Genomic DNA, 25,070 nt, shown 5'->3' with positions numbered 1-25,070 from the left:
AGTACACATGACCAAAACAAATACAGAAATTGAAGGAAATCTTGGACATTGCAGTCTTCCTCATTCTTTTTTTTCCACTTGGGATAGTTAAATGGTTCATTATCTAGAAGAAAACCACCAAGAGACGTTGCAAAACTCTAAACCTTATGTTTGGAAATAAATGATGTCTGAATGTCACCCTACCATGTGTGTTTTGGGGTCTAGCTTATTTTGCAAAATCCAAAGCAGTTATAAACCTATATTTTTGAGCTGCAAATATTATCCAGTTGGGCCTGTTACAGAACATTCTTCACAGACCCCTTTGAAGGCAATGGGATGTGAACCAACACTTACGTGTCTGGCTATATCAGAAAAAAGACCAGCCAATTTTAACAAGCCAATTGTTTCAAACAGGAAAAACACTGTTTAGTAGCTGGTGATGCTCAAAGGTCTCTCAGGTTGATCTAATGTAGCCAGGCTCAAATAGAGTATTACCTTAAATTTCCAAAATGAAAAGGAGATCTCTTGGCTCACTGCTTTTCCTCAAAGTAATTTTACCCAAATTGATCTTGGGCACCAACCTAAGGCCAGAGCATTCTGATCATTGTATATTATAAAGAGCCCATTCAATACATATCTAAGAATTTCTCCATGCTGGTCTTCCTTTTCCTTGATCTATCCTAGGACCTAGGCTCTTTCCAGATGCCTGTGAGCACAAAAGAAATATTTAAATAATCTTTTGTTAAGTATAGCTGGTTCTGAGGATTAAGAGTCAGGTCTATAAAAACCTCTACAACTTTTCCTTTGCCCAGGGGTCACACCTGTTAACAATGGTAGCTCAAAGTTTAGTATGCCCTAATGGGTCCCAACGTTTTAGTAGTCAATATAATACACAGCCCTCTTTATGTAACCAGATTTAAAGATGACACAGAAATATTAATTTCTGCTCATACAGAATTTAGGGAAATACTGAACTTCTGACCAGGACAAATGATTTTACAGTAGATGATTTTCCAGCTCAGTGGGCAGAATGAGTAACTAAATCCTAGACGGTCCAGATTTTGTCTTAACATGTACCCTCTCTAACTTTCTGCACTCAGGGGAGTTTCTCCAGACTTGAGAATTCAAGACAATATATTCATAAAAAGAGAGCAGAATTTACAGTCTCCCACTTATTTTTCCACTGATATTTTTTTCTACCATGACTGCCAGAATCTCTCTATATGGGCTGTTACTATCATGTCAGTAGCTGCTTTCCATACTCTTGAGAACCACCATCTAGAGCTTGAAAGAGGGAAAGACAGCTCCATGAAAATCTGGTGGACATCTCACAGCTCTTTAACACATCTCACTTCTCCCACTTCCATCCTAATTTGAAACATAGTCAGACCTCTAAATACACACAGCCATATCTGACAGCCAGCCTGGAGGGCTGGATTTTTATTTTGTCTATGAGGAAAACCCCAAGCAAGCACATTAACAAACAAACAAATCATATCTGCTGTTTTATTTGCCCTCCATAAATCGTGTTCTAGGAGCATTGTGCTATAATCCTACACTTCAATAACCCAAACCTTCTCCTTCAGCAGAATACTTAAGCACCATATTTATTCTTAACAGGGCTTCATGCACTCAGCACTTGGGTGAATGGAGCTTTTTTCATACATTCCTTAGCAAATGCTGGTTAGCCAACGTGTCATCTTTCCATACAGGGCTGCTATCAAGAGTTTGTCAACTCTTTCATTCACAATAATCCGTCCTTCTTCCTTTTTCAGCTACGACAGATATTTTTAAAGCAGATGTACATCTAGTCAATTTTAACTTCAATAGGCAAAGACAGAAAGTCTCCCACTGTCCTTTTACACGATTTTTTTCCCCAGAGTTGAGATCTAACTTGCTAACTGGCTTAAATCTGACCCTTGTGCTCTGTGAGGGTCTTTCCCAACAAGCTGCTTGACTCAACAGTTTAAAAAGTACTCCCAAAGGCTGTCATGGAAGGCTAGATGCAGCATTTGTGTGACACATAGTTGGCAAGTCAGAAATATGTGCACACATATATAACATCAGGACAATTTACATCTCTCAGCCAAATAGGCCCAAATGAATGTAAATTAATGCCCAGGTTGTTGAAGAGACTGCACAGAGGAATCAGGACACCTTGTGGACTTACACACTGCGGCCTTAGCATTTTGTTACGTGTTTAATAACAGTTTCCTCCACAAGGATCTGAACTGCTCTGCATTCTGGCACTGGAGGAACGTGGTGCTCAGGCTGGATATGCACCAAGATCGAGGTTAGGGATATTCATAAGTAACCACTTAATGCTCATGCTGATCTTTTAAATACTGACAACAACATATTTATTACAGGATCCATTTACTTGTGGTCCTGATTTGGGGTTGGGAATTTCAGCAAACTGACAGTTCTGATTTGGTCAAACAAGGCTTCTTGGGTTATTCTCTGCTCTGTGTCATCTGCCAAGGTCCTGGCTCAGCAGGTACCAGCTACAGGGCAGCTTGAATCTCCTATTGCTTCCCCATTATTGCTTCTCAGTTGTAAAATACAAGGTGCTGAGGCACTGATCTACTAGGAATGGTCTTCATCAATGAGATTTGAACTGTCACTAAAACTACCTTCTCACAGCCCTGTTTTGGCAGCTAATATGGTCATGGTTTCTTGTCAAATCAGTAGCAATAAACCATTAAAGTATATGTTGCAAACTCTGTATTTTACAGTTACATGTATATTTACCCCCAAAGTATTTTCATTTTCTAGTAGCCTGCCAGGAGACTGAGGCAATTAATGTTTCCCTTGAAAGCTGTCCCACACTGAACATCTGTAATTAAATTCCTTATAACCTGCCCAAATCCACTGGGTTTACCTTCCACACACCAGTTTGTGCATTTCAGTGTCCACAAGAAATTTGGCAAAGATCAAGAATAAAAGCTAGTTAAATTTTCCCCTCTTCTGAAACACCCACCAGCACGTCTTAGAGCCCACCTACCAAAGAATTCAACTTTTCTCTAAAGTGGGTTATGAGTTTCACTAGTCATGTGATTTTGCAACTGCTTTGCTTAATACTGCTTGGCACTTCCCACACAAAAAAGTTCATCCCACATTTCTCAAACTTGCTCACTTTTTACATGAAAAATAAACAAGAACAGATTTTTCAGTGTTGTCCATGTAAAAAAAAAATTGCTTTCTTTTAAATGAAATGTACTTTAAACTATTTTTACTTACAAATCATTGTGGATTTTAAAAATACTATATTACATGGGTAAAGAGAAACAAGAATGAACAAAGATTTCTCTCCTTCATAGCAAATGGATTATATTTAGAGGGGAAATATGCTGCATGACTAACTTCTGAAAGGCTTCTAGGATGCAGAATTTCTGCAGGGATAGCTAGTTTAATCAAGTAAGAAAACTGAAACTATTATATTTATCCACAAAGGAGAAAACAAATGCTTGCTGGGTAGCAAACAGCCAGCACATGCCATACCCAGATTTATTTGTGTTTTGCTTATTGAACACCAGAGTTGGTTTTACCAGGGTAAAGTATTTAAGCAGTGTTAATCTGCATGTTTTTCCCATCCTATTTTATCAAGCAGATAGTACAACAAAGTATATTAAAAAGACCAATTTTAATAGATTGCCAGAAATATTTCCATTAGAAATATTAAAAAATGAACAGTTAAGGCCACACATGCGTGCTGCACTCACACATGTATCCACAGAATACTTTACAGATCTCTAGTAGGAGATTAGCAATAATTTAGAATATTCAGAGAAACCAATGGGTCTGAAAAAAGAACAAGAGCACTGAAGTATTCCTCATTCCTTACAGAAGTTATGTGACTGAGAAAGTCTCTATTCTAGGTATTAATTTGCATTTCTAAGGAATATTACTGGTACAGTGACAACCTTATTTTTCCCATATTAACAAAGCTTATCATCATAGGACTAGCTAGCAAACTAGAGATTCTGTGAAAGAAACTAATAGGCTTTTCCAGTAAAATTAACAGAATGAGATATTTGCACCAAAAAAAAAGCCCTAAAAAAATCCCCAAACCAGCAGCCTCCCCTCAAAAACACAAAACACCCTAAAACCCCCCATGAGTTTAGAAACACTGAAAGAAAACATTCAGTTTGACTCCTTGTAACTTGTCTGGGAGAGAAGTCTTTGGCTCCCATTAAAACCAAAAGAGAACATCATATTTTCTTTTAATTTTTCTATCTGGCACAAATCCACCAAATCTGACAGCTGAAATGATGGCTACTCTGATACAGACAGGCACTACTCCTCTGTCTGTTGGTTCCATTGCTCTTTCTATATCCTGAGTTAATATGATGTTGACAAACACAGTGAAAACCAACAACTTTCAAGATAAGGCTCAGGCTGATAAATGGTAGCCCCAAAAAACCCAATATCCTTTCTCAAGTCAACAATTTGGTGCTGAGTTCTGAATGCAGATATAACCTCAAACCTTTTCATTCATCAGAGGATATGAGCAAAAAAAACCAGAAAGGGAAAGAACAAAACATAAAGGAAACATAAGAGAAAAAATTGGTATTTAATGTAAGATACAAAGAACATTTTTAGCATTAAAAATACATGAAGAGAAACATCTATATCAGTTCATTACCTTTCCCTTGGAAAAAGATAAATACAAATGTCTCATTTGTACTTTGTTTGTAGTCTGATTTTTACATACAGCAGGATGTTTTTATTGCAACATCAGCTCTGTTTGATCACATACGTTTTTGAATCATTCCTATTTGGAATGAGAAAGGAGCTTCACTTGCTATGTAGTCAAAAACTATTCTGGAAGAAATTCATTTTTTTTAGTTCTGACAAGCAACTTTCTTGTGTGCTTATTCCTGTGCAGCCGCTCACCAAAGAAACTCAATTTTCCAAGGAAGAACTGATTGGAGAAAAAAAAAAAAAAAAAAAAAGCTAGTGTTTATGAAGTATAATTACATTCAGAGAGCTCAACATAAAACCTCATGGATCAAAACACATTAGTTCAATTATCCAAGTTTCAAGTCCGATTACAAATATTCGTGTGAAGATAATTACAGTGCAGCTGTCAGTTCTAAAAAGGCCTGCTGTACATAATGAATTGTCCTCTTATGGCTTAAGGAATGAAAGGAAACATTATTAGCCAAGTTTTGTAATATACATATTAGAGCAGGAAAAGTTATCTCCCACTAAACCAAACGGACTGAAAAAGGGTTGTCTTCTATGACAGAAAAAGCAGTAGTTTAATAACATACAGTAATGCTAATTTATAATTTGCCATCCCAATAATTAAGCTTTCATAATGGGTGTATCTCTTCAAGAAGCATGACTAGATGTGAATTTCTAATTATGAGGACTACAGAATAAGTCATACAGACTCTAGGAGGAAATCAAAGCAATATTAAGTTCTGAAGATGTTGTTAAGATCCAGAAGAAATTTCACTAAGATGGAATTTAAATGCACTTGTGGTGATCTGTCATTGTGTAAAACCCAAAGGGAAATTTTATCAACTAAATAAGTAACTTGTTTACAATTTTTAAACATTTTAATGAAAAAAATATTAAGTCCACCTGTAAAATTGCACCCCACCTACGTGACTCTAGCAAACATAATTTAACACTGTGGATTCCTTTTAAGCTTTCCGGACATGAAACCCAACGTTTTAAACACGATGACTTTGAATCAAATGAAATGGATGTGGGTGGGTAAGCCACCGCTTTTCCAGTGTCCCACTTTTCCAACATAATAATAAGAATAAAACAAGAATAATAAGACCGATTTCTTTTTGTAAAGCACCTCAAGTTCTACAGGTAGAAAACTGACTTAAGAAATTTCACCCCTCTGTTAAATCCAGCTATAAATCCAGGAGACATTAAAGGAAAATTTTCCAAGAAGGAGAAAAGATCAGTACTAAGCTTTTCCCACCAGAATACTGGACCTTTGTCAAAAAAAGCTGCCTGGTTCTGAAAGCATTTTCATCAGCTCACTAAAGGGTAGTGGTAGAGATCAGCCCTCTTCCTCAGACTGCCTGTCCCTGGTCCAGCAATGTACTTCACATACTTTTAACTCAAAGCATGTGTCTTATTCATTTTAATTGAAACTATTCAAAGGTTTAATATTCACCATTGTTCAGTCATTTGCTGGAACAGGAGCAGAGTAGCTTAGCAAAGGACAGTATGAGACTGTGTCTACCAGTGTGCCAGGGGCCAACAGAACGAGAAATTCTATGTCGTATGAAGGGACAAAAATTACTTTTCTGTGGCCAAGACTATCTATGAGCTGCTATTGTTGGTCATTTTTGCAATTGTTGGTCATTTTGCAAAAAAAAAAAAAAAAATCCTCGTAAATAGCACCTGGATTCAACAGAAGACAACCAACAAGATGGATTATACAAATGGCCCTGGAAGAGTTTACAAAAGAAATGTGTAACATAAATGGGAAGATCTGCAATGGTGCATACTATTTGTTTCTATCTTTGGTCACATGTAAAGAGCTGAAAATTTGGTCCCTTGGTAAAAAAAATTTTTTTGGCACAGGTTCAAACCTGAACGTAGCAACCTCCAGACCTCAGAGTAGTATGATTTTCAACCCCTGCACAGATTTGGTTTCAGTTAAGCTGCAGTCTGCTTTTGTAGCAGGGAGAGGTAGAATTTGGCTGTAACATATTCTCTAAGTACAGTCAAATTAAGCTCTTTGGTGTACCACATAATCACAAATAATTATTGTATACATACTTGAAAGCATATTGGCATTATGTTCAGCAGATGGAACTCCCACTGACATTAATGGGAATTCCATGCCTGAATGTAAAAGACACCCATGTGTGTGGGTTTGGGTTTGTGTGTTTTTCCCCTATTTTTGAGTCATGATAATCTTGTAATGAAGACTTAGCCTTGGGTCTCGAAAGACCTGAGTTCAATCTGCCACTATGTTCTTGTAAGACTTTGAGCAAGTTATTTCAGTTTTCTAGTCTCTGTTTCCCATACATTAACACATATGCTACTTCCTCACCCCACCCCTCCTTACCCCTCTTGCCTCTATGTCACATCTTCCCATTTGAAACTCTGGACTTGGCCTGCAACTTTTCATCTGCTTGTCCTCTTGCATGAGGGGCACAGATTTCGCTTGACTATTCAAAGCACTATCAGAGTAGAGACAATAAAAATAGCCTAGTAATGATGTTCAAATATATGTTAAAACCCCTGAACAACCACAACATTTGACAATTGGTTTATAAATGTCAAAAGAGATTTACTTCAGTCTTACAGGAAAGAATTCTGCCCTCAGCTGGTGTCTAAGGCCACTACACTTTCAGTGTTTACCCCATTCCTTTCAGTCAGTTTTTAGCAATTGTCACAGACACCAGCATAAGAGCTAAGAGAGCAAAAAACCTTTGCTTTCCAGTTGATTGTCTAAAAGCATGGAAGAGAGTGAAAAATCACCTCACAAAAAAAAAATCAATGACAGCACATGGCAGTAAATCTCAAGTAAATGATATTCTTCTAGAAGAGGTGTTATCCAATTTGGGTAGAAATAGTTCTTAAACTGTATCTAGTTCTAATCTGTATCTATCCTCTTATTTAACTTCTCATTTGCACAGGAAATACGACTTGAAGATATTCTGATAATAAAAAATCAGGTATGCTGTGACAGCCATTCACTATGGTCCTTCAGCAAACACCATCAATGTTATCTATATGTGAGAGGATAAGGCAGAGATCAGCCCAATATTCATGAAAACAATAGAACAGTATAGTTAGTACTATTGGAAAGAACGTCAGCAAGCAACCTTGCTATTTGGTTAGCTTAACTCTGAAAAGCAGGAGAGAAGCCAGAACAATATACATTTGCAAGGGTTTATTTTGACAGTGTGTTTAGCTGTTCAGTTGTTTCAGATATTTTTCCTCCTCAAATGCCAGTACTATTTTTTAGAGGCTAATCTCAGGTATTAAAAAACAACCAGCTTAAAAAATGGTACAGTACATGTGAAAACAGTAAACTGCTGGTGGGATTGTTTCTAGGAGGGAAGGGTCTGTGGAAACTGCTGTTTAAGTTGGCAGGACACCTCTGCTTCATAGAAGAAAAAATGTTCCTGTTATAAAACACTTCTCTTATTAGCAAACGCTGCACATAAAGGGGCAGCTGTACTTTGCTTACCTCACGTGTGACTCTTCCGTTGTTATCAAAGTCATACAGTGTGAAGGTCCATTCTTGCCTGTTATCTTCCTCTACAGACACATCACATTGCAATTCCTAAGAAACATGCAAAGAGCAGCTGATTACCTAAAGCAAAAGGCCTGTTTGCAGAGGAGACTCTCCACAGAAGGAGGCTGCTTGCTTTCTTCCTTCCTCCCTCCCTTGTGGGAGGAAACTTTTGGGATATGTCCCGGAGAGGCCTCTGTCCACCACAATGAAGAGGTCTCATCACAATCACATAACCATCCTAACTCTCTGGGCTACACTTCGGGGAATTCACAACATGTTTTCTACTTCATTGTAGAAAACAGAAAAAGGTACAAGAAAACTACTCCCTGAAACTCTTGAAATACAGTAAGTTTACCCACTAAAAAGTGAGAAGAAAAACTCTGCTTAACTCAGGAAGACAACAGACTCAGAGAACGAGGCAGCACACTACAGGGCCAGGAGCAGGAGTTAATACAACATGGACACAAATCCCCACTAGAGAGACCTGTCCTTGGCACAGATATTTGATAGGCAAAGACTGCCAGAGTTAGTGCAGTACAGCATCATGCCACTGGAGCTCCTGAAATGGAGCCTGCCTAGGAACTGGCAAGTAAGAATGACCTGGAGTGGTGCCTGCTCCGTGTTTTAACTGTGCTTCTGTTAGTGAGAGTGTGATTTGCGGAAAGCCTGAAAGAATCAATTTGTTAAAGTGGGAAAAAAAATCCCCAAACCACAACCAAGACTTCGGTCAAGAACAAAGGATGCACTTTGACTGACTCCAGTCACCTGAGTGAAAATCATTTGCTGTCTCTCAATCAGTCTGTGCAATCAGAATTATCCAGAGCCACAAAAAGGCAAAACAGAGAAGTTACAGTGCAATTAAAATGAAAGTCACTGTATGCAAGTAAAATAAACAGCTCCAAATAAATTCAGCCTGATAGACTTCAAAATACCTGGTTGATCTTCTGACTTGAAACCAATTCCCTACAGCAGTAACCGGTACCCCCTGTCCCCTGCCGAGTTCAAAGGCAGTCTTCTCTCAGTTGTAACAAGCCCGGCTGAGAGCTGCCAAGTGCCCCACACTCCACTGTGGAAACACAGTTTCGTATTACATAAACATTACCGGCACCTTTAAAAGCCAAATCACATCCACCTCAGATTTAGACCTCTTGTCGCAACACTTGTGTTTCTGATTCTTTTATACCTTTGAAACGTTTACCGATCTCTTGGCTCCCAGCTTACAGAGCTGGAAAACTTTCATTTGTAGAACAAGGGGAAAAATATCAATACTTGGTTTCTTGCCACATATTAATACTTCCCTGTCCCACACTGCCTAACATAACATCTTTATGTGAGGATGTGCTCTGCTTAGTTAAGAGCCATGGAAACCTTCCCTGCATTAGTCACGGTGCCTAATACCAAGTGCTAACCTTTATGGCATGCCAAGAACTACTCGGGAACAAACGCAGACTTTGCCGGCACAGTGGAGTTACAGCTACTCTGGCACCAACCATGTTGACAGGTGTCCTCCAACTTTCAAATATCAAGGTACTGTTAATTGCAATTTATCATACCTTTCCTGTCTGCAAATGTCTGCTGCTCAAGGTAGAATATCAAATGTACCTAGAAGAAGAGTTATCACTGTGGGGAAAAATGGGCAGGAAAAGTCACCTCCCCCCAAAAGGCCCACAAGCACCTAGCAACATCTGAACCATCCACGGGAAACCCACCTCCTCTTAATCAGCCTTAAAACAGTAAAAAATAAATCATGCCAGACTACTCAGTCTGTCCTAGAGAAGGAAATGAACACTCGAGCCATGCTGCAAGGTGGCTGCATGGTCTTTTAAACAGCAGTTGAGGAAACGCAAAGCTCATTACTGTGACAGGCTGACAGCACTGAAAGGCACAAGTTTGCCATGTCTGCTAGAGTGCAGAGATGAAAATTCGTGCTGTCTCTTGCTGGCACCAGAATATCTTCCTCCTCACCAAGACAGACAACCCACCAGCTGGATGACAGCATGTTTTAATACTCATATTTATTAAATCACTCCCTATATAAACAAAATCCACCAACTACACACAATGTCTGGTAGTTGTATGATGTTTGTAAGTCTACAAGGAGATAGACTACTGGACTCAGTGCCCTCCTTTTCCTCTTGCCATGTGATCAGACGAATTTCCCCTGCAGGAGGTCAGAGTTATTTCAATTTGGAGACCTGGGTACAAAAGACCAATCATTATGGAAGTTTTCACAAGCATCTTTTACACTAGGCAGATTTAACCAAGTGCAGTAGTCCATGAAAGTCAATCTAAAGATTTGATAACATGATAAGTGGCATTAAGGGTTAAACCTAAAGCCTCTTCTTACTATACATTTCAGATCCTACAGAGGAATGATCATTATTTTATTCTGTCCAAACCTGGAAATATATGTCATTAATCACCTTGTAAGGAGCACCAATAGTAAGGCACTGACTTGTGCCAATTCTGCTGCCTCCTGTGCCCACCACAATTGTTGGGAGCAATAAACATGCATCAGATGACATTATTTGGTCCACAGGTTATTTTTCTACCATAATTATGTCAGTACAGTGAAACTTTAAAATACAGAGGACTTACTTCAAATTTCAGTTGCTTCTTGGAACTTGTGCGTGTGTCACTTTCTTTTTCTGCTTTCTTTTCATCTCCACTGCAAACTCCATCTGTCTTCTCTGGAGGCAAAGCCACTTCGAAAAGAATATTTAAGAAAAAAAGCTTATAAGGAAATGTCAAAGCAGACTTATATTTGCAAATCTGTCTTTATATTTAGGGTGAAATTGATTTCGGCAAACTTGTATGAGAGGATCATTATACTTGATTTGCTTTTGTGTTCACTACACATCTGGGATAATTTCAGCAGACAATCTACCAACAGCTTTTGGTACACAGCCTCTCCTACAAACATCACTAGAGTCACAGGAAGTTCAAACACAATATTATGAGAATATAAATCAGCAGAACTGTTACTGCAAATAAGTTGAATAATTTGCAAAATATTGAAAGTTGGTGACACATTGCAAAAACACATCACATTCACTGGCAGTGAATGAAGTAATGAAGCTGAAATAAAGTCCTCATTCTGTTTCAGTTTTCTTCTTCAAATACACACTAACCTTACTACCTTCCAAGAAGGAAGCACTACCTGACAAAGAGGTTAAGCTGCATTTTTTCAAGTATGTATGAAAAAGTATATTTCACCCAAGTTTCAAGTTAAAACATCATGTACTCGTATAAATCAATACCACTTATAAAGAACATCAATATCAACATCTATCATAACATATACCAAATATATAACAGAAAGATGCTTCTCACGTGGATTAGAAGACAAATGCCTAGGAACTTAATAGCTGTGCCTTTGACTCCTGCAGAGGCACATAGCCTTGCACATGATGAAAGCCTATATCCGAAGAAAACTATATACTATATTCATTAGCATTATGAAAATATACATGGATTTTTAACCCTACTCTCAGACTTTTTTGATGTGATTTTTTACACATCCATATACCTCTGCCAACAATGTTATGTCCATACTCCATTATGTATAGCAGCAATCCTGCCCACTCCCCAAAAATTAGCAGATATTGGGAGAATATGTGTCCTAAAGTCAGCATTTTTTTCCTCTTGTGCTGCATCTATGTAGGAACTGTTTCTTGGAGATGCCTTTGTAAGTAGGATCTTATTTAAGTGCCAGTTCAGTCAAGCTAGATTCCTTACAAAAAGGGAGACATGATCCCCTCTAGTTCAGGGCGAGCCATTTCAAACTGGGTTTACTCTGTGGCTCTCCTGGTGTTCCTCACTGCTGAGCTGCCTCCCAAGCATTCTTCAAGGAAAGCAAGTCACTAACATGCTAGAAATTAAGATACACTATTAGGCATTTTCCAGCACTTTCTTTCATGTTTAAAATAGAACAATTAGCTTAAAAAAAAAACAAACCCAAAACCCCAACTCCCATTACCATGTCTTTATAGTCTCAGAAATTCCAGAAGCTAAGATTTTTGCCACAACATTCACATTGCCACCCTGCAACACATATCACATTTTCTAGTCTCATTTCTTTGTTTAAATTTAACATTGTTGTTTTACTTTTGTTTGTTTATTTGTTCTTAAAACTGTGGTATACAAGATGGATGTGCAGTAAAGAAAAGGGGAATGAAGTAAAAATCCTAACCCTTGGAATTTCCTGACTTTGATACTTATTTGCAGTTTTGATGTTATACTAACACCAGTTTCCCAACACACACACATGTAATTTGCATTGTACAAATGCAAGCAGACATAGTATTTATTATACACATACTGACATGCTGATACCCTTTGATTTCTGCTCCAAGTCGTGTTAGGATTCCCTACACCAAATATAAACTAAGTAGGAAGGTCAGACAAAGGAAGACAAAGCTGGCTTCACAGCAGTTTCTTCCCTGATCCTTTTAATTTAGTGTTATTGGACAAGCAGGGACTGTTTCTTAGGAGGTTTTTGTATAGTGTTTATCACATTTAAGGCACTTATTAAAATAAATATTACTTACAATACATAACTTTAAAGTATATCTGAAGAACCACCATTTGCTTTATATTCACTTGGTCCGTAAATACAACTCAACCTTCTTGGGAGTTCAAAGCTAAGGCCACAAAAAGATCCCCTTGAAACAAAAGACAACATTTGTTTGTCTACCTTAGTCCACCTCTGTTGCTTCCTTCAAAAATCAACAAGAAATTAAAAGGGCCTTCATAAAAAAGGGCCTTCATAAAAAAGACAGTTACACTGACAGTGGTACTTTCTGGTTCCAGGAACAGCCCTTCCACTGGCACGTTTAATAACCTGTCTGGATGTACAATTTGTGTATTCAGATAGGAAGCTTTCCCTTTCATGTATAATTTATGTAACAGAGGAAAAAACGTGCACTGACAAATTAGTCTTCTCAGAAAAACAAGGGTTCAGCTATTGGGGAAGGAGGGGATACATCTTGCAGTACACTCCTTGAGAGAGTTTAAATACTGTATGCCAGAAATTATCCTCTTTGAGCTTTGCTGACCTTTGATCTGAAGAACTCATTGGCCTTGTTGCTCCAGGGAATTATCCTTTGAAATCAGTTACTCATTTTGGAGCTCAAATGGAATGGGGAAATCTGGTGATCTCATCCTGATGTCAAGTTTCATTCAGCAAAGAAAAATGAGATCTAAACGAGGAAACTTTAAAGGGGAATATGGGGATATTAAAATAGTATTTACAAGTGATCAAACAATGTGTCTGTACATATATCCTCATGTGCCTTATCCAAACCCAATGAACATTTAAAAATACTTACTGTCTGAGAAGAAGGATAAGTGTTTGGTATCTTGCTTCTATACTTAGTTTTGACTATTGACATGTGCTCAGTTTCATGAAGGATATAAACACATGCTGAACCTACTTATAAATAAAATGAGAATGTCTGCTTGGGGCAGTTAAAACTGGCAGCTGTAAACAGAGATCCACCAGTGAGCTGCATGCCAAGGTTCAGATATATTCACAATGTGAGCTTCCTTTCAGCTCTGCCAATGATATTAAACCAGACCAGACAAGATAGCTATCTCAAAGGAGTGTGGAGAATTAATAGACTTGTGTTTCCAAAGTCTAGGCCATCAATAGGTCCACGTACAATATATCATCTGTGCAAAAATACTTACTTACCTCCCCACTCAGATAACAAGCCCTGACAAAGAGAACATGCTACATAGACAAATACATATAGAAACCTACCCTTGCTGTGGGAATCCACAACTGGAGGGGGAAAAAAATGTATATATATTGCTTCTCATGGGAATAACCATATGCTCTCAAAAACAATGTTCCCTAACAGAATGTTTCATGAATTGAAATACTGCATATGTTTTCTTTATTATGCTCTTTCCTTGTTCATTATTAATGGTCTTGTATTCACTTCTATAACCCTAAGACACTATAAAAATGCGTCTGGACAATATTTGAAATTGGAAAGACAAAAAAGGAAAAATATTAACTTGGAAAAATTGTGAAATACCATTCTTTCATGAAAACAAACTGACTGGCTTAAGTGTACTAGCAGATGTTTCTCTCTCTGATTGTTAATTAGTACCACCCAATTGCTCCTAATTGAAGTGGGGGAGGAAGAGAGGGAGAGAATGAACACCAGTTTAAAGATATTAAGACTCATCTCAGAAGAATTAGGTCCTTTTTTTATTTTCAGGGTCTTTGCATTCCTAAGGGAAGGGGGTAATAATTCAAAATGCTCCTTAGGAATCACCAAAATATCCCAGAAATGAGGTAAACTGCTGTGCTGTGTGTGTTGAATGAGCGTAGAATAGTAAGCTTCAGGCAGCCAAACCATTCTTCCCTCGTCTCTATCTGCATCTGAGAATAAGGGAGAAAAGAGGAGTGCCAAAATAAAGCTGCACTCAGGTGGAAAAGTGACTGTTTAAACTTTCAACCTCACTCAGGTGGCTTGTCATTCCACATTTCTCAAAGGCTCATTCCAGCAAAGCACGATGCTCTTTATCAAATGATCTTCCCTCTCAAAGTAAGGACACTTTCACTCTATTTTTCAACTGTACTTACCATTAACAGGATCCTGGAGCCAGAATCATAGAAGGATGCAACTCTGATGAATGTTCATGTCTAAGTCATGGCTACCAACTCCAAATCTGCACAGCAGTTGGGAGAACTCAGGTTAAAGACAAACTGCTTCAGAGTTTCTTTGGGATGCCATTCCAAAGCGTACATGATTATTGCATCTCCTTAATTCAAAAAGCAGAACTGTGCAAGAAGCTGTGCAATTCCACAATGATAAATTATGACTGGACATTACCAGTGATGTCTTAACCATATATTAATGTCAGGGTCATCATTGTGCAATTTTTGGGAGAAAGCGGAGTAAAGGTAAAATTGGAGAACTGACAAAAATGCCACCCATGAAAGTAAGCATCTGGCATACATGAAAACAAACCTTTGAAGTGGAATAATATTAGCCCTTCTCTCATGATAGACAGATTGGATTCCACAGCAATTTTTTAAAACTACTACCAGAAGCAAAGGGACAGAATTATCTGTACATGCGGAAAAAAACCAACAAACCTTGAACCTGAGACTTATGGGGAAGTAGGATAAAAGGAAAATTTTAAAGTGACATATCAAGACACAGAGATGAAGTCACAAGCCCTTCTGTAACAGCTCAAATTGAACTTCAGTGGCAGTACTTAACTGGTGGAATTGAGCAAAGAGGTGGCCCAACTGAGCTCAGCAGTAAAATTCCTACTGATGTCAATAGGATTTCCCTTCCTATTTACAGATCTAGCAGATGCAGAACTCAGAGACTATGAGGACCAGAGGGATAGAAAGAGAATTAATTTTTTTTTTAAGGAAGTCTCTGATGTCTAAATTATCTGGTTCTGTCAATATTTTTTTCATTGCAAATCAGGTTTGACAAACATAACTGACACTCTTCACTGACTGCACAACACCCAGAGCAATAACAACCACGTTTGAAAGTCTAAATTGAGGAGAAGTTCTTTAATTAACAATTACATTCACATTCAGATTTCACTTTCAAGTTATCCTGGAGGCCATGGATTAAGAAATATCACCCCCATTAAGGTCCCATTTTGTTTTATTCCACCAAGTTAATTGAAATATCTCCCTGATGGAGATAACTTTGCCTGAACAAAGGTCCTCTTCTCCAGCGGCAAATGAACGTAGGGAGAATGGAACCAGGAAGGGAGTAACATTCCTGTTCCACAGCCACCAGAGCAAGCACATAGAAAAACAGGCTCGTCCTGGGTCAGTGCCAAAAGCACGTATCCAACTTTCCCTGTCTAAAAGCTGAAGCTGATGAATTAGACACACCCTTCAAAACAACAAAGATAAAGCTGCCTTCTCTGAAGCTTACTGTAGGGAAATTAATTGTCCATTTTAAGTCCAGTGGGACAAGTCAAAACCAATTTAGCAGAAGTAGTGCCTTGTACCAGCCTGGGATGGGTATTTCAACCCAAAAATAGGGAGAGAAATCGTGTTCTTCTGTTTCATGGTTTCCTGTTGACAGTCACAACACAAATTAAAGGTTCTATTGCACACCATAGAGTGAAAAAAAAAAAGATTGTCACAAGATCTACTGCCAGCACCAGACCAGGGGGAGGCAGAGCAGAGGGGTAGTGACTCAAGACCTTGTGACAGCTTGCAAAAAACAAATTACAAAACAAAACAAAAGAACAAAAATAGACAACCAAAACATGTTTTAATCATTCAGGCATCAATGATTCTAAATGACAGGACATCACTAGGACACTGAGGAATGGCTAAACTGAAATTTACTCAAATATTCAGAAAATATTTTCTCTTGTGACTAAAATTTAGTCAGACTCACAGGTCGGTGAACACCTCTTCTCTTAAAGGTTCAATTCCTTTTGCCAACCCCAATAACTTACCATTGTTAAGCAGAAGTATTTTCAAGCCTTGATACAGAATCACAGGTTTCTGTCTAGGTCTGCCTTTCCTTTTTTCTTTTTTGGCTTTTATGTTGGGTGGGAGGGGTGGGTGGGGTGGATTTTTTTACTATTTCCTTAAAAAAAAAATTTTTGCACTAAAGATGCAGATACAAAGGACAATATGGTCTCTCTCTGCTAGCTAGGGTGTAACTCATACATGCTTAAACACTAAACCTAGATTTCTCACACTCTTTCTGGCGTGAGTTTGCTAAAGGGAGGGAGTTTGCTGAATTCTGCCAGATTATGATTCCCTTTTCCAATTAGTTCCCCAACTGGCTGTATTTCATCAACAGAAACTGCCAGATTAAATGCCTTACTTGACCATCTTCACCCAATACACTTTGATGTTCAGTTCTCAAGCTTCAAAATACCTTTTGGATGAAGATCAGACAGCACTAAACAGAATTACTAATTAATTAAGCAAAGTTAAATTTTAAACACTGTTTGTTGTGTTAGCCAAAAGCCTGAACAGAACAGTCTTTTTTTTTTTTTTCCCCTTCCTCATTGGAGATCAAAGAAGATCATTTCTCACTCCCCTCCCCTATCTTAAGGAAAAAAAAAAGGGGGAGAGAGGAGAACATGACAACAGGGAAGAATCTCCATAAGCTTTGGTCAGAATAGTTCAGGATGATACCCGTAGCAGTAAGATTTGTGTTTGATCAGTGGACATATCAAAAGCCACATGAACAGAATGCAATCTGCTGTAACTCTCTGTACCATTTAACATGGGTAAGTACTTCTTAAGTGAAAACTGTCACTGTCACATGGACCACTTACCACTTTTTAACAGTATTATATGTCCCTGGAGCTCTGAAGGGGCCTGTGAAGCATTAAATTCTGTTGCTGAACAGTGACAGATGGGGATATCAACTGATCACTTGTGACTGACTTAAAGCAAAAGAAGAAAGACTTCTCTTTTCTAAAGATGGCCATCCACTGATCTTGGTTAGTAGCTGGTTAAAATTTTGCATTTTAAAAATCCCTTCTCAGTGTAAGTTGCACATATGCATGTTCACATGGAATTTTCTATCTTGAATTTCCTTTGTCTCTTTGGGTATTTTTCCCCCCGAGATTCACAAGGGAAGAAAAAGAAGAAAGAAACCCAGCCACTACACAACCCTTTATTCAAATGAAGGCTGAGTAGGTAATGTTATTAATAATGTAGGCTTTGATATCAACTCACTCCCATCTAACTTAGATGTTCAATGGGAAAGTCGTGTTTCTACCACCTTTGCTATGATAACAGGGCCTCTAAAGGTATCTGAACTCTAATATTCATTTCATGGGAATTGCTTCCCATGAGGAAGAATATCACTCTGACCCTCACAAAGCTAACCTTTTACAGAGAGGAGTATTGTTGACCCATACTGTAACATTATTTTGGCTGTGATGATTCAGTTGCACATCTGACAACTCTTTCATAGTTAATATTCAGTAGTAGTTCAGTGTTCCCATCCTCAGAACCCTATATTACCCTGAGAGGTGGGGGAGGATGGAGACAACACAATTGAAAAGCATTACTGTGATTAATATAAATAAATATTAATATAAATAGGCCAGCATATACATGTGCACATACAAGCATACGTCTCTTTCCCTTTCCACATTTATGCATGGGTCAGGAATGGTACTGAGATGATACACCACACACTACAAAACATGCAGAGAAATAAAATTCATCAATGCTTGACCCAACCACCTAAATTCTAGAGAGCACAAAGGATCTCACCACAAGAAATTATTCTTACAGAGCAAAGGCAGGTATCTGCTCGCTGTTATTAATGAGTACAGTGCAGCCTAAAGACCCCAACCAGAGATGGAAGCTCACTGTGCTATATACTGCTAAAAGCACAGAAGAGGAGATGGTTTGGAGCATGACTTGGTGCACACTTACAGGACAAGCCAGCCCTTCCTGTTGCTCTGGAGAGCCCACGCATTTTGCAACTCAAAATTCAGATTTCCATTTTGAGCTACCCCTTTGGGGCAAGATCCTGTAATATTCTCCTAGACACCGTCACTGTGGATTTGCCTTCAAATGTAGCCTCTTGAAATCTGGGCAGCAATCACCACATGCCAGTGTGTCCTGGGCAGCACCCCTGCAGGGCACAGGCACCTGGGACAGGGCAGCTGGGTGCTCTGTACAGCTCCCAGAGGGTCCTGCAGCAACACAGTGAGCGGGTCCATCCGAACCTCGCTTTGCCAAGAACACACCTGGATGGCTCCACTTTCTGTAAAGGCTCCTTCAAACAACAAAACAAGGGTACAGCCCCACACTTTGGCTTTGTGCCTCCAAATCCTTAGGCTGGACTATAACTCCCTCCTAAATACACCTTTTGCATGGAGCCCAAGGATGCCTTGGCTCTCCTTGGCAACTGCCCTGCCAGTGCTGAGCCCCATGTGCAGCCCCGTCTGCACGGCACAGCAATGCTCTCCACTCCTCCAGAGCCCTGTGAAAATTCCTTGGGTAGCAGCTCTTTTACTTCTGGATATTTTGTTTTACAGCTAATATTCTCTTCCTCTCTTTCTGTTACCTTTACAGTTTTAAACCCTTTTTGGTACAAAGTTGAGCACTTTGGATGACGTATTTTATTGGTGAAAGGACCTGGGTTGCTGGGTCCGATTTATAAAGCAAGAAAAATACTGATTGCTGGTATTTTTATTTTTTTGGTAGGCTGGGGGGTTGGGACTTTCCATCTAACAAGAGCAGCTGGACTCCAAACTCTTTCAAGAGTAGAAATGTTGCTTCAGGTTCATTTCCACAACCCCATAGTGCTGCATTTATTATTTGCTTTTACTCACAAACTAGTTGTGGTTACAAAAAACAAGCTTGTCTTCCAAACAAATGACATTTTATCTCTTTCTCCACAGGAGAATAAGGTTGACTGCTACTTGTGCTTTGAGGTTTGGATATGATTGAGATGAAACATCTGTTAAGAAAAAAGGTGTGGGGGGACTTTTTTCTGCTAAAAATATCATGCCTTTTTTTTTTCCACCAAACTTGAAACATGTGATGAAATTCAACTTTTAAAATATAACCCTGGAGCTACTTGAAACTATAAAAGTCTCCTCAGTATCTGAGGCAAGTCAGAATTTCCACTGTTCAAGCTGGGCTTTTATGAAGAGCAGACTTTAGAAAAAGCTGTAATCTGTCTAGGTAACAAAGGGCACTTGTTCTGCCTGGTGAGGTAAAACTTTGGGTTTCTGTAGCTACTGCAGCAGAAGTGGAGTTGAAACACACAAAAGCACCCTGACTGATACACACTTTGAATTTGGAACAGCAACTGGCAAAGCAATATGTTTGTCATGGAAATTGCCTCGGTAGGTCTGCATCTACACACTTGTGTTTGGAAGGTTCAGCAGGATGACAGGTTGTTGTGGCTAAATCATCCAGCCCCAAGGGTCAGGCTTCTATCAAGCTGTCTACATAAAACAACAGCTCCTAAATTCAGTCCTAGAAACGCAAGAATTGTTTTATCCTGTCGTAATGTGTACCTTCACATGAGACACCGGGGAATATGAAATCCCTGAGGGCAGGAGAGAAGGGCCTTAACAGGAGCACGCCCATGGCATCTAAACAAAAACCTCCTGCAGAAAGCTACCAAAAACCCAGCCAAGGTAGAGCTCAAACTCACTTATCTGGCCATGTCATGGTTCAGTTAAGCACAAGAAAACTTGCAAGTTTAGGAATATTTGGGAGTTGCAGCAGGACATATTGCCTATTAAATGCAGTATTCAAGGTTTCTAAAAATGAGTGTAGTGTTTCTTGTAAAGGCAAGGGATCTGAAACAAATATGTTGTCTTCTGAAATATCAAAGGCCAAAACTTTCAATTACAAGGGCACAAAATGGGAATAATTCCATGAACACCAGCATGAGAGTATTATCTGGTCCAAAATCTTTTCCTAGAAATATGCAATAGCTTCACACGGGTAAAAAAAATTTTCAAAAAAAAGAAAAGAAAAGAGAGAGTCACAAGAGAATCAGAGAAGAATGGCATTTTGACTCACTTTTCAAAAACATGTTTAATAAAACCTCCATGAACTGTGGTCAAAGCTACAAGAAAAATAACTGGTAATAATCATTGCTGGGAAATTAAAAGTAGAAAAGAACCTTTGTTCAAGTAGAATAAATGAAACCACTGGTATTCATCATGTTTCCAGAGAGATTGTTTTCAAACTCCTGACTTGTTCCCATATTTCATTCTTTGTTCTTGGTGGTGGATGTTCTGGGGCAAAGTTCAAGTACATTTTTATACTGCTGTACATGTACAGTAATGCAGGTTTATCTCTGTGCCATACCCACCAGATCATCTGCCCCTCACAGATACACCCAAGTCCATCAGTTTGCCAAGGTACATCTGATGGCAGACCCTGACTCCCAGGTCAGGCACCACTGCCCAGGCAGGAGAGCAGGACGTGCAGACAGACACAGGTAGTTGTGACCCAGCCACCCCCGGGAAGGGTTGGGCAGGTGCACCCACACTGTGCAGGGTTGTGACCCAGCCTGGCTGTGACCCAGCCTGCCTTCCTCTGCACTCAGTGTGACTGACTGTCACCCAGCCGAGGCCAAAGGAACAGCTCACCTGGATATGCCTGTGTGTGCTACAGCTCCTTCCTCCTCTGAATCACAACGCTGACAGTCCAAGGGAAACACCAATGACCAAGACAGATTTGGTGAGTCCAGTTCACTGAGGCCCAGCCTTTTCTAACCACATGCACAGACCATGACCCTCATATCCCTGGCACCCATTTCTCAGCCCTGTCTCAGTTGTGCTACAAGGCAGCTTCCTTTGAGCTTCACTCACTGATATGGACAACCAGCTGGGTGCCAACACTCTGTTGCCTGAGCTCTGCTGTGATGCTTTGCTCACCTTTGGGGTATTGAAAGCAAATGCAAAAGCCCTCCTGCCTTTGATGAGATCTCCCTGATCATCCTTTTGTCCTTTAATTCTTCTGCTTCCCATGTGCACCATGGTGGTCTGGCTCTCCCATGCTACAACAGAAGCAGCTTGAGAGATCCACAGACATAGATTTTTCAACAGCTATACCCACAGTTCACAACTACTCCAGAGCTGAGAGTAAAGGAATATTCTTATTCTTAATTGATCCTTTTTTTAATGACCCCTCAGAAGGAACATTAGCTTCTCCGTGGAAATAGGAAAAGGTGCCAGTCTTAGGTAGATGGAAAGAGCATGGAAAACCAATATTATTATAAATACCATGTATATAATATTATTTTAAAGCTTTCCATGTTTAAAACATTCATTAAGGATCAACTCCTTGCTTTTTTTTTTTTGAGGTGCTTTTTCACTTCCCTTTTCATTATCTTGGTTTATTACTGAGATATTTTTTACACATTACATACAATTAAATTAATATTAACATTTGGCTTTTTTGGTCACCATAAAGAATATAGGCCACTTGTAAGTTTGGAAGGCTTTCTTGTGTTGACACCGTCTCTCTGTCATATTCTAAGGGACAGATATGGATGCAGAAAATCCCAGGCTGCATTCTCAGCCTTGCTATTGTGTTCCTGAAGCAAACAAGTAACTTGTTGGTGTTCAGTATAACAACTTTTCAGATATGTAGAATGATCTGAACACAGACATCACTGTGAAACTATTACTAACACCATGTATGAACTTCCCAGTCTAATACAGAGGATTATAACCCAGAACACTCAAACCAGAGACAAAACACATCATCTATCAAAACCTGTTAGGCAGCATCAGTAGGAGCTGGTGGGGTGTCAGCTAAGGGGAGCAATACCCTACCTGCAGGGAACAAGCAGGATGCAGGGAGGAGAGCACAAACCCTCCGCACAGCAGCGGCTCAGTGTGAGCAGGAAAGCTCACCCTCCAAGGTGTCATAACAGCCCACTTTTCACTGCCTTTCTGTGCTCTGCTTGCCAACATGGGTGGGAGCTGTTAGACACTGTAAAGGTTCATTTGGAAACACCTGGAGACCACTAACTTGTTACACACAGGCCATGGGCAACCGTTGGATGGCAACAGTCTTTCATCACTACTGACCTGGCTGTACTTGAAACAGCAGCTCTAGAAGTAAAAGCTTCTGATCCAAATACCAGCCTCCCTCAACTGGAACAGCTAATGTTAAGAAACACTTGTACAATTTTATATTTTTTTGATTTTTTTTTTTAAAATGCCTTATGCCGTAAGATTTTCCTCCCACTCATGGCAAGCAGCCTACCTGCTTCTTATAATTTCCTGGATCTGTGCACAACCACAGGAAAACTTCTGCTAATCCTACCAGTCTCATGTTCTTTGGTGACTTTTATTCTAACTGCCAAACTAAGCAGTTTTCTCCTGGCACTCTGCACTGCTCCTTCCTCCCTATACCCCCACGTCCTTCGGTCCTCCTTCCAACCCACAGCAACCAGCTTATCAGCTGCCAGCCTCAGCAGGGACCCGCTGCTTGTCAGATGCTGGTGGCTGGTGCCCGTGGGTCACCCTGAAGCTGAAGATATTTTTCAGAGTTGTTTCATGTCCCATTGAGCAGTAGGAAAGGATAAAGCAGAAACCTCTCGAGAGCTGAAAAAATGCAGCCAGTGAGCAAGTGATCACCAGTTCTGAGGTGATCACATAGCATACAGTCATGCATAGCAAATGTATGGTAAGTGCATAGGATTAGCAACAAGTCATTAAAATGCAGAGTTCCCATATAACATTCAAGCAGGCTGACCACAAGAGCACTTTTAAGGTGGAATTATTAGCACTCTATTTACGGTGTTAGTGATAAATAGGTATTTGGTTTAAGAACCTGAGAGAGAAGGAACTTTCTGCAATGCACCAAGCCTGCATCAATAGTACTAGGTAGGTAATAACAATGGTGCTGACATAAAGCAAATTTGCCTGTGTGCAAGATGTAATCTATCCTTTTCTATAAATACACTGAAATTTCATATATATAATATATAAAAAATTATTTAAGCCTTAGAAAATAAATTAAATTAAATAAATAAAATAAATTAAATAACCATCATAAGTGAAGGCATTAACTAGAGAGAATCATGCAGTTTGAAATAACTGCTTTTTATTACCCATTCATAGCTCAGCCTAGAACAATACATTAATTATTAGAGCTAAGAGATTAGCAAAGTATGGTAAAAAGTGTCTCCCATGCAAACAGAAGGTTAGCTAAAACTAGTCAAAATGCTTGTTCAAGTTCTCCTTTGCTGACAAGTTTATAAACAATTTGTGTCCAAGTACCATACTTTGCCACCCTTCCTCTGAGCTGACAATCCAACAAATATTCTTCCAGTTACCAATTCTGGAACAAGTCCAGGAACTAAAGCCTTCACTGAGTTTTTCCTGAATGGAGAAAGCAGCCCTACTGTGGGGTGCAGTGGGGAAGGATACTCCCCTCATGCCCTCCCCTGCAGCCCCAGATGAAGGACTGACTGGACACACCAGTACCAACTTGAAAAACATATAGTAGTATTGTAATATTACTATAATTATAATACCTAATATAGTAATACTAAGAATATAAGGATCTTTTTTCTACTTTGCTGAATACAAAATGCTTTACTTGCGGGTTTAAAAATTCCATTGTGTCTTGTAAATATGTGAAAAGTGCAACAAGTAGCTCTTTTGCAGATATGCTAGATTTTTTCCCAGCAACAACATGTGCTTTGAACTCTGCTGGAGGGCTCTCTAATATTTATAGGCAAGAAGATGACCTGAATAATTTGTCCTTTCTGGTACCAGAACAGGGAACATCTTCCATCTAGGGACTTGGATACAACCGGGTTGGGAAACATAAAAAACTGGGTTTGTTGATTCAAGCCAAGCTCCGTCACTGCTTTCAAGAGGACTTTGGATATCATGTTCGGATAAGGCACCAGGAAGACTTGGATCTTCTCCAGTCTTCTGTTGAGAGAATAATAATCAAGACATCACCCTTGGCTGACAAATGAAACAGGGAACAGATTGCTATCAGTGTAAGAGGCAGTTCTTCTGACAGGTACAGGACTAGATAGATCTCCAGAGATGCAAGATTTCTGATTAGTAGAAACACTTGAGTCGTACTTTTCAGGAGAACAGTGACATGAGAAATCACATTATCACATAACTATCTGGGATGATAGGCTGGGTGTCTCCTGACAGGTTACATATCTCACATTGAGCTCAAGACTTCACTGTGAACTCCAAAAGGCAGCTGAAGTAGATGGACAGGTGTGTCCCACTGGGCTTTAAAGAGTTTGTATTGAGACAAGGAGGAAATCATCCCTTTATGCAGTTAGAATGCATCAGAGGGAGATTTTCCTTTCTGAATTGATCTTTCTGAAAAGTTTTTAAATGTTCAAGCAATAATATAGAGAAA

General features: G+C 39.3%; 1 protein-coding gene across 2 annotated transcripts in view; it reads right to left on the bottom strand.

Moving 5' to 3' along the window:
* NKD1 (NKD inhibitor of WNT signaling pathway 1) overlaps positions 1–25,070 on the bottom strand; it is a 111,293-nt gene that overhangs the window by 13,017 nt on the left and 73,206 nt on the right. The window contains exons 5-6 of one of the 2 annotated variants that reach the window (XM_027732570.2): positions 10,805–10,911; positions 8,159–8,254 (exon numbers count right to left, since the gene is read on the bottom strand). In XM_027732570.2, the coding sequence (XP_027588371.1) occupies positions 8,159–8,254; positions 10,805–10,911 (203 nt within the window). The remainder of the gene's footprint in view (positions 1–8,158; positions 8,255–10,804; positions 10,912–25,070) is intronic. The other variant, XM_027732579.2, reaches the window with a different exon arrangement.

The sequence above is a fragment of the Pipra filicauda genome, unplaced genomic scaffold (assembly GCF_003945595.2).
Source record: "Pipra filicauda isolate LSUMZ 115617 unplaced genomic scaffold, ASM394559v2 scaffold46_size3722508_pilon, whole genome shotgun sequence".
Lineage (NCBI taxonomy): Eukaryota > Metazoa > Chordata > Aves > Passeriformes > Pipridae > Pipra > Pipra filicauda.
This window is presented reverse-complemented; position numbering and strand designations above follow the sequence as displayed.